Genomic DNA, 10305 nt, shown 5'->3' with positions numbered 1-10305 from the left:
TAAGGGGGAAGTATATAGCAATACAAACCCACCTTAAGAAGCAGGAAACATCTCGAATAAACAATCTAACCTTGCACCGCAAGCAATTAGACAAAGAAGAACAAAAAAACCCCAAAGTTAGCAGAAGGAAAGAAATCATAAAAATCAGATCAGAAATAAATGAAAAAGAAATGAAGGAAACGATAGCAAAGATCAATAAAACTAAAAGCTGGTTCTTTGAGAAGATAAACAAAATAGATAAACCACTAGCCAGACTCATCAAGAAAAAAAGGGAGAAGACTCAAATCAATAGAATTAGAAATGAAAAAGGAGAAGTAACAACTGACACTGCAGAAATAAAAAAAATCATGAGCGATTACTACAAGCAACTCTGTCAATAAAATGGACAATCTGGAAGAAATGGACAAATTCTTAGAAATGCACAACCTGCCAAGACTGAATCAGGAAGAAATAGAAAATATGAACAGACCAATCACAAGCACTGAAATTGAAACTGTGATTAAAAATCTTCCAACAAACAAAAGCCCAGGACCAGATGGCTTCACAGGTGAATTCTATCAAACCTTTAGAGAAGAGCTAACACCTATCCTTCTCGAACTCTTCCAAAATATAGCAGAGGGAGGAACACTCCCAAATTCCTTCTACGAGGCCACCATCACCTTGATATCAAAACCAGACAAGGGTGTCACAAAGAAATAAAACTACAGGCCAATATCACTGATGAACATAGATGCAAAAATCCTCAACAAAATACTAGCAAACAGAATCCAACAGCACATTAAAAGGATCATACACCATGATCAAGTGGGGTTTATTCCAGGAATGCAAGGATTCTTCAATATACGCAAATCTATCAATGTGATAAACCATATTAACAAATTGAAGGAGAAAAACCATATGATCATCTAAATAGATGCAGAGAAAGCTTTCGACAAAATTCAACACCCATTTATGATAAAAACCCTGCAGAAAGTAGGCATAGAGGGAACTTTCCTCAACATAATAAAGGCCATATATGACAAGCCCACAGCAAACATCATCCTCAATGGTGAAAAACTGAAAGCATTTCCACTAAGATCAGGAACAAGACAAGGTTGCCCACTCTCACCACTCTTATTCAACATAGTTTTGGAAGTTTTAGCCACAGCAATCAGAGAAGAAAAGGAAATAAAAGGAATCCAAATCGGAAAAGAAGAAGTAAAGCTGTCACTGTTTGTAGATGACATGATACTATACATAGAGAATCCTAAAGATGCTACCAGAAAACTACTAGAGCTAATCAATGAATTTGGTAAAGTAGCAGGATACAAAATTAATGCACAGAAATCTCTGGCATTCCTATATACTAATGATGAAAAATCTGAAAGTGAAATCAAGAAAACACTCCCATTTACCATTGCAACAAAAAGAATAAAATATCTAGGAATAAACCTACCTAAGGAGACGAAAGACCTGTATGCAGAAAATTATAAGACACTGATGAAAGAAATTAAAGGTGATACAAATAGATGGAGAGATATACCATGTTCTTGGATGGGAAGAATCAACATTGTGAAAATGACTCTACAACCCAAAGCAATCTACAGATTCAACGCAATCCCTATCAAACTACCACTGGCATTTTTCACAGAACTAGAACAAAAAATTGCACAATTTGTATGGAAACACAAAAGACCCCGAATAGTCAAAGCAATCTTAAGAACGAAAAAAGGAGCTGGAGGAATCAGGCTCCCTGACTTCAGACTATACAACAAAGCTACAGTAATCAAGAGAGTATGGTACTGGCACAAAAACAGAAAGATAGATCAATGGAACAGGATAGAAAGCCCAGAGATAAACCCACGCACATATGGACATCTTATCTTTGATAAAGGAAGCAGGAATGTACAGTGGAGAAAGGACAGCCTCTTCAATAAATGGTGCTGGGAAAACTGGACAGGTACATGTAAAAGTATGAAATTAGATCACTCCCTAACACCATACACAAAAATAAGCTCAAAATGGATTAAAGACCTAAATGTAAGGCCAGAAACTATCAAACTCTTAGAGGAAAACATAGGCAAAACACTCTATGACATAAATCACAGCAAGATCCTTTCTGACCCACCTCCTAGAGTAATGGAAATAAAAACAAAAATAAACAAATGGGACCTAATGAAACTTCAAAGCTTTTGCACAGCAAAGGAAACCATAATCAAGACCAAAAGACAACCCTCAGAATGGGAGAAAATATTTGCAAATGAAGCAACTGACAAAGGATTAATCTCCAAAATTTACAAGCAGCTCATGCAGCTCAATAACAAAAAAACAAACAACCCAATCCAAAAATGGGCAGAAGACCTAAATAGACATTTCTCCAAAGAAGATATACAGAATGCCAACAAACACATGAAAGAATGCTCAACATCATTAATCATTAGAGAAATGCAAATCAAAACTACAATGAGATATCATCTCACACCAGTCAGAATGGCCATCATCAAAAAATCTAGAAACAATAAATGCTGGAGAGGGCGTGGAGAAAAGGGAACACTCTTGCACTGTTGGTGGGAATGTGAATTGGTTCAGCCACTATGGAGAACAGTATGGAGGTTCCTTAAAAAACTACAAATAGAATTACCATATGACCCAGCAATCCCACTACTGGGCATATACCCTGAGAAAACCGAAATTCAAAAAGAGTCATGTACCAAAATGTTCATTGCAATTCTATTTACAATAGCCCGGAGATGGAAACAACCTAAGCGCCCATCATCGAATGAATGGATAAAGAAGATGTGGCGCATATATACAATGGAATATTACTCAGCCTTAAAAAGAAATGAAATTGAGCTATTTGTAATGAGATGGATAGACCTAGAGTCTGTCATACAGAGTGAAGTAAGTCAGAAAGAAAAAGACAAATACCATATGCTAACACATATATATGGAATTTAAGGGGGAAAAAATGTCATGAAAAACCTAGGGGTAAGACAGGAATAAAGACGCAGACCTACTGGAGAACGGACTTGAGGATATGGGGAAGGGGAAGGGTGAGCTTTGACAGGGCAAGAGAGAGTCATGGACATAGACACACTAACAAACGTAGTAAGGTAGATAGCTAGGGGGAAGCAGCCGCAAGGCACAGGGATATTAGCTCGGTGCTTTGTTACAGCCTGGAGGGGTGGGATAGGGAGAGTGGGAGGGAGGGATATGCAAGAGGGAAGACATATGGGAACATATGTATATGTATAACTGATTCACTTTGTTATAAAGCAGAAACTAACACACCATTGTAAAGCAATTATACCCCAATAAAGATGTTTAAAAAAATAATAATAACAGAAAAAAAAAGAAATACAAGAGAAGGAAAAGACCTACAATAACGAACCCAAAACAATTAAGAAAACGGGAATGGGAACATACATATCGATAATTACCTTAAATGTAAATGGACTAAATGCTCCCACCAAAAGACACAGATTGGCTGAATGGATACAAAAACAAGACGCATATATTTGCTGTATACAAGAGACCCACTTCAGACCTAGAGACACATACAGACAGAAAGTAAGGGGATGGAAAAAGGTATTTCATGCAAATGGAAACCAAAAGAAAGCTGGAGTAGCAATGCTCATATCAGACAAAATAGACTTTAAAATAAAGACTATTAGAAGAGACAAGAAGGACACTACATAATGATCAAGGGATCGATCCAAGAAGAAGATATAACAATTGTAAATATGTATGCACCCAACATAGGAACACATCAATATATAAAGCAAATACTAACAGCCATAAAAGGGGAAATCGATAGTAACACATTCATAGTAGGGGACTTTAACACCCCACTTTCACCAATGGACAGATCATCCAAAATGAAAGTAAATAAGGAAACACAAGCTTTAAATGATACATTAAACAAGATGGACTTAATTGATATTTATAGGACATTCCATCCAAAAACAACAGAATACACATTTTTCTCAAGTGCTCATGGAACATTCTCCAGGATAGATCATATCTTGGGCCACAGATCAAGTCTTGGTAAATTTAAGAAAATTGAAATTGTATCAAGTATGTTTTCCGACCACAACGCTATGAGACTAGATATCAATTACAGGAAAAGATCTGTAAAAAATACAAACACATGGAGGCTAAAAAATACACTACTTAATAACGAAGTGATCGCTGAAGAAATCAAAGAGGAAATAAAAAAATACCTAGAAACAAATAAAAATGGAGACACGATGACCCTAAACCTATGGGATGCAGCAAAAGCAGTTCTAAGAGGGAAGTTTACAGCAATAAAATCCTACCTTAAAAAACAGGAAACATCTTGGATAAACAACCTAACCTTGCACCTCAAGCAATTAGAGAAAGAAGAACAAAAAAACCCCAAAGTTAGCAGAAGGAAAGAAATCATAAAAATCAGATCAGAAATAAATGAAAAAGAAATGAAAGAAATGATAACAAAGATCAATAAAACTAAAAGCTGGTTCTTTGAGAAGATAAACAAAACAGATAAACCATTAGCCAGACTCATCAAGAAAAAAAGGGAGAAGACTCAAATCAATAGAATTAGACATGAAAAAGGAGAAGTAACAACTGACACTGCAGAAATAAAAAAAATCATTAGAGATTACTACAAGCAACTCTATGTCAATAAAATAGACAATCTGGAAGAAATGGACAAATTCTTAGAAATGCACAACCTGCCAAGACTGAATCGGGAAGAAATAGAAAATATGAACAGACCAATCACAAGCACTGAAATTGAAACTGTGATTAAAAATCTTCCAACAAACAAAAGCCCAGGACCAGATGGCTTCACAGGCGAATTCTATCAAACATTTAGAGAAGAGCTATCACCTATCCTTCTCAAACTCTTCCAAAATATAGCAGAGGGAGGAACACTCCCCTACTCATTCTAGGAGGCCACCATCACCCTGATACCAAAACCAGACAAGGATGTCACAAAGAAAGAAAACTACAGGCCAATATCACTGATGAACATAGATGCAAAAATCCTCAGCAAAATACTAGGAAACAGAATCCAACAGCACATTAAACGGATCATACACCATGATCAAGTGGGGCTTATTCCAGGAATGCAAGGATTCTTCAATATACGCAAATCAATCAACGTGATACACCATATTAACAAATTGAAGGAGAAAAAACATATGATCATCTCAATAGATGCAGAGAAAGCTTTCGACAAAATTCAACACCCATTTATGATAAAAACCCGACAGAAAGTAGGCATAGAGGGAACTTTCCTCAACATAATAAAGGCCATATATGACAAGCCCACAGCAAACATCATCCTCAATGGTGAAAAACTGAAAGCATTTCCACTAAGATCAGGAACAAGACAAGGTTGCCCACTCTCACCACTCTTATTCAACATAGTTTTGGAAGTTTTAGCCACAGCAATCAGAGAAGAAAAGGAAATAAAAGGAATCCAAATCGGAAAAGAAGAAGTAAAGCTGTCACTGTTTGTAGATGACATGATACTATACATAGAGAATCCTAAAGATGCTACCAGAAAACTACTAGAGCTAATCAATGAATTTGGTAAAGTAGCAGGATACAAAATTAATGCACAGAAATCTCTGGCATTCCTATATACTAATGATGAAAAATCTGAAAGTGAAATCAAGAAAACACTCCCATTTACCATTGCAACAAAAAGAATAAAATATCTAGGAATAAACCTACCTAAGGAGACGAAAGACCTGTATGCAGAAAATTATAAGACACTGATGAAAGAAATTAAAGGTGATACAAATAGATGGAGAGATATACCATGTTCTTGGATGGGAAGAATCAACATTGTGAAAATGACTCTACTACCCAAAGCAATCTACAGATTCAACGCAATCCCTATCAAACTACCACTGGCATTTTTCACAGAACTAGAACACAAAATTGCACAATTTGTATGGAAACACAAAAGACCCCGAATAGTCAAAGCAATCTTAAGAACGAAAAAAGGAGCTGGAGGAATCAGGCTCCCTGACTTCAGACTATACAACAAAGCTACAGTAATCAAGAGAGTATGGTACTGGCACAAAAACAGAAATATAGATCAATGGAACAGGATAGAAAGCCCAGAGATAAACCCATGCACATATGGTCACCTTATCTCTGATAAAGGAGACAGTAATGTACAGTGGAGAAAGGACAGCCCCTTCAATAAGTGGTGCTGGGAAAACTGGACAGCTACATGTAATAGTATGAGATTAGATCACTCCCTAACACCATACACCAAATTAAGCTCAAAATGGTTTAAAGACCTAAATGTAAGGCCAGAAACTATCAAACTCTTAGAGGAAAACATAGGCAGAAAACTCTATGACATAAATCACAGCAAGATCCTTTTTGACCCACCTCCTAGAGTAATGGAAGTAAAAACAAAAATAAACAAATGGGACCTAATGAAACTTAAAAGCTTTTGTGCAACAAAGGAAACCATAAACAAGACCAAAAGACAACCCTCAGAATGGGAGAAAATACTTGCAAATGAAGCAACTGACAAAGGATTAATCTCCAAAATTTATAAGCAGCTCAGGCAGCTTAATAACAAAAAAGCAAAAACCCAATCCAAAATTGGGCAGAAGACCTAAATAGACATTTCTCCAAAGAAGATATACAGACTGCCAACAAACACATGAAAGAATGCTCAACATCACTAATCATTAGAGAAATGCAAATCAAAACTACAATGAGATATCATCTCACACCAGTCGGAATGGCCATCATCAAAAAATCTAGGAACAATAAATTCTGGAGAGGGTTTGGAGAAAAGGGAACCCTCTTACAATGTTGGTGGGAATGTAAATTGATACAGCCACTGTGGAGAACAGTATGGAGGTTCCTTAAAAAACTACAAATAGAACTACCATATGACCCAGCAATCCCACTACTGGGCATATACCCTGAGAGAACCATAATTCAAAAAGAGTCATGTACCAAAATGTTCATTGCAGCTCTATTTACAATAGCCAGGAGATGGAAACAACCTAAGTGTCCATCATCAGGTGAATGGATAAAGAAGATGTGGCACATATATACAATGGAATATTACTCAGCCATAAAAAGAAGCGAAATTGAGCTATTTGTAATGAGGTGGATAGACCTAGAGTCTGTCATACAGGGTGAAGTAAGTCAGAAATAGGGAGACAAATACCGTATGCTAACACATATATATGGAATTTAAGAAAAAAAAATGTCATGAAGAACCTAGGGGTGAAACAGGAATTAAGACACAGACTTACTAGAGAATGGACTTGAGGATATGGAGAGGGGGAAGTGTAAACTGTGACAAAGCGAGAGAGAGGCATGGACATATATACACTACCAAACGTAAGGTAGATAGCTATTGGGAAGCAGTCGTACAGCACAGGGAGATCAGCTCGGTGCTTTGTGACCGCCTGGAGGGGTGGGATAGGGAGGGTGGGAGGGAGGGAGACGCAAGAGGGAAGAGATACGGGAACATATGTGTATATATATAACTGATTCATTTTGTTGTGAAGCTGAAACTAACATACCATTGTAAAGCAATTATACTCCAATAAAAATAAAATAAAAATTAAAAAATTAAAAATAAATTTAAAAAGAAGAGAGATATGACAGAAGCCCCTCCCTGCTGAGGCCTGGTGAGAACCCAGAGGTCAAAATGGAGGCTAACAGGCATCCCAAGCAGTGACTCAAACCATGGGCAATTTCAGAGGAAGCTTGTTATGGTGACTCCACAATTAAGACCTCAGCCAACGTGGCCAGTCTGTCTTGCAGGAGGCTGGACCAAGCACTATATAAAAGTCCCTACCAGGCTAGCCTCCTCCATCCACATCCTTTGTTGAGGGTTGTTGAAGATCAGGTAAGTGGGGACGTCTGTGCCCTCTCTCTCCCTTTCTGCTCTGTGTCGGGGAAGCTACTATTCTCTTCCTCTACTGGACTGTAGTTTATTCTGATTTTTGAAGTGGTTTGCCATTTCTTGGGCTTCTCAAACCATTCTGTGTATTCTACCTAGTCTCCTGCATCTAATTTTCAAAAAGATTAGTCAAATAGGAGAGAATGAAAAGACCCATGGAAGGATTGGGTTTAGGAGTTTGGGCCTATAGATATTGACAAAATCTCTGAGAATATCCCCACCTAGGAGATGGGTGTCAGAGAGAGCTGAAGTAGGGATAGAAAAGAGAAAGGGATAAAAATCAGCAGAGAAATGAGTTCTTAGTGTTAATAATCATTCACTCCCCGTTCCCCTCTAACAATCCTTCAGCCTGCCAATTCCCAGCCTGTTACTGTCAATGCAAATAATTTCAAAGCTTGTGTTTGTTTCAGGTCCTGCAAATCACCCTAGGATGTCCTTTAATAAGCAGCAGTGCAAACAGCCATGCGTGCCTCCTCCAAGTCTTCAAAAGACCCAAGGGTATTGCCAGGCAAAGGCTGAGGAGGTGTGCCTCCCCCCATGCCAGCACCCTTGCCAAAAGAAGTGCCCAGTGCAAGCTCAAGAGGTGCATCTTCCTCAGTGCCAGGAGTTAAACCAAGAAAACTTCTTACAGCAAGGCCAAGACCCATGCCTACGTCTATGTCAAGACCAAAGCCCACCTCAGTGTGTGGAGACATGCCAGGAGATATCTCAGACAAAACGTGTGGAGGTTTGCCCACAGAAAGTCCAGGAGAAGTGCTTACCCCCTGGCAAGGGAAAGTAGCTGCTCATAAGGCCATTTGGGGGTCAAGAAGATGATCCCAGCCCAACTCCAACCCCTGTCATGGTGACCTTCTCCTATGGGTACGTCTGTGTGCACCCTGCTCTTGCCTCCTGGTTTCTTCAGTATTCCAGGACTTGGTCTGTGTCTCTGAAGACAGTACTTTCTGTATTTCCTCAACCTCTGTGAATAAATGTTGTCAACAATCTATTAGAATGTCTCTGCTGTAGGAATATGATGTGGTTATCAGGGGCGACCAAAGAAGCCTAGTTCAGCTCCTTTGGGGCAAAAATTCACCCAGCCCTGGGCATATAACAGCCAAGGATGCCTCCATCCTTCTTTCAGAGTGTCAACCTCTCACTTGAGCCTCAAAACAAACTGAATTTTGGTAGTCTTTGTGTGGATCACCACCACCATGGCTGTGGAGAAGAAGTTGGTGATGTTGCAAAAATCAAAAACTGGGTAATTTTGTCTCTGCATCCCCAAAAAAGAACAGAAAATGATTAGATGTTGGAATGTTGGCTGTGCTTTTAAAAAGGAAACTAAATGAAATTGATTCCAAACAGCCAATAAGGAAAGATGAGCTGAAATGTTTGGGGTCCTGATGGTTGATCTTTTTGCTTCATTGCTGACCTGCTTTAGACCCTTTATTTCCACCATGTATACTCTTTAGAGATGTGATCTGTGACTGTGTGGTGCAGGCTGGTCTGTTCTCCAGCTTCTTTGCTTTCTTCTCCCTGGTGAAGGTAAAATGCAGAATAAAGCTGATCCTAAAACTGATGCCTGACTTGATGTGTGCTTATTCCTGTCCACCAACCAACCACCTGCTGTGCTTGTGATGACTATTTTTTCCTTTTTTGATAATCTGGAATAGGAATAAAAAACAGCCCTCCAGGGCTTCCCTGGTGGCACAGTGGTTAACAATCCACCTGCCAATGCAGGAGACACGGGTTCGAGCCCTGGTCCCAGAAGATCCCACATGCTGCCGAGCAACTAAGCCCGTGTGCCACAACTACTAAGTGTGCGCTCCAGAGCCCTTGAGCCACAACTCTTGAAGCCCGGGCGCCTAGAGGCCATGTTGTGCAACAAGAGAAGCTACCACAATGAGAAGCCCACACACCGGAACAAAGAATAGCCCCGCTCACTGCAAGTAGAGAAAGCCCGCGCACAGCAGCAAAGACCCATTGCAGCCAAAAATTAATTAATTAATTGTTTAAAAAAAAAAGAAACAGCCCTCTAAGGTACATAGAACAGCCATGCTCAAAGAAGCCTCCTTAAGGGGCACCTGGACCATCCCACCCCCATCCACAATATATCATAGTCTCAGCTATGCCCACATTTTACACCTGAGAAAATCCACCTGGGGCTGGGGCCTCAAAACTTCAGGTCCAGGATTCTTTCCACTACAGCATCTTTCCTCTCTGATCCTTGTTTTCCAGACAAAAGGGCTAAAATGGGTAGGAGGGAGTTACATGGAAGAGCCATGATACCCACAAGCATAGCATCCCTGTCAGAAGGAAGACCTAGGCGTGCATCTGAGATGAACACAAACTCTGCCCTACCATCTGGCCAGATTTCAGAAAAGTCAGGCATCCTGGGTCACCTCCCT

At 39.3% G+C, this 10305-nt stretch overlaps 1 protein-coding gene across 1 annotated transcript; it reads left to right on the top strand.

Moving 5' to 3' along the window:
- Positions 1-7878: 7878 nt before the first annotated feature.
- Positions 7879-8904, top strand: PRR9 (proline rich 9). Its single transcript, XM_089915291.1, has one exon. It carries the CDS (start codon positions 8295-8297, stop codon positions 8697-8699), a length of 405 nt encoding a protein of 134 aa, XP_089771417.1. The 5' UTR covers positions 7879-8294; the 3' UTR covers positions 8700-8904.
- Positions 8905-10305: the final 1401 nt, after the last annotated feature.

Source organism: Delphinapterus leucas, chromosome 1, assembly GCF_059928025.1.
Source record: "Delphinapterus leucas isolate spDelLeu-1000000601 "Yukka" chromosome 1, BTC_Dleu_Yukka2, whole genome shotgun sequence".
NCBI classification, from domain to species: Eukaryota; Metazoa; Chordata; class Mammalia; order Artiodactyla; family Monodontidae; genus Delphinapterus; species Delphinapterus leucas.
The sequence above is the reverse complement of the archived record's forward strand: the minus strand, read 5'-3'. Positions and strand labels throughout refer to the sequence as shown.

Bases quoted from the DNA above. Each gene is read 5' to 3' on its own strand.
- PRR9 (XM_089915291.1), top strand. From the start codon at position 8,295: ATGCAAATAATTTCAAAGCTTGTGTTTGTTTCAGGTCCTGCAAATCAC.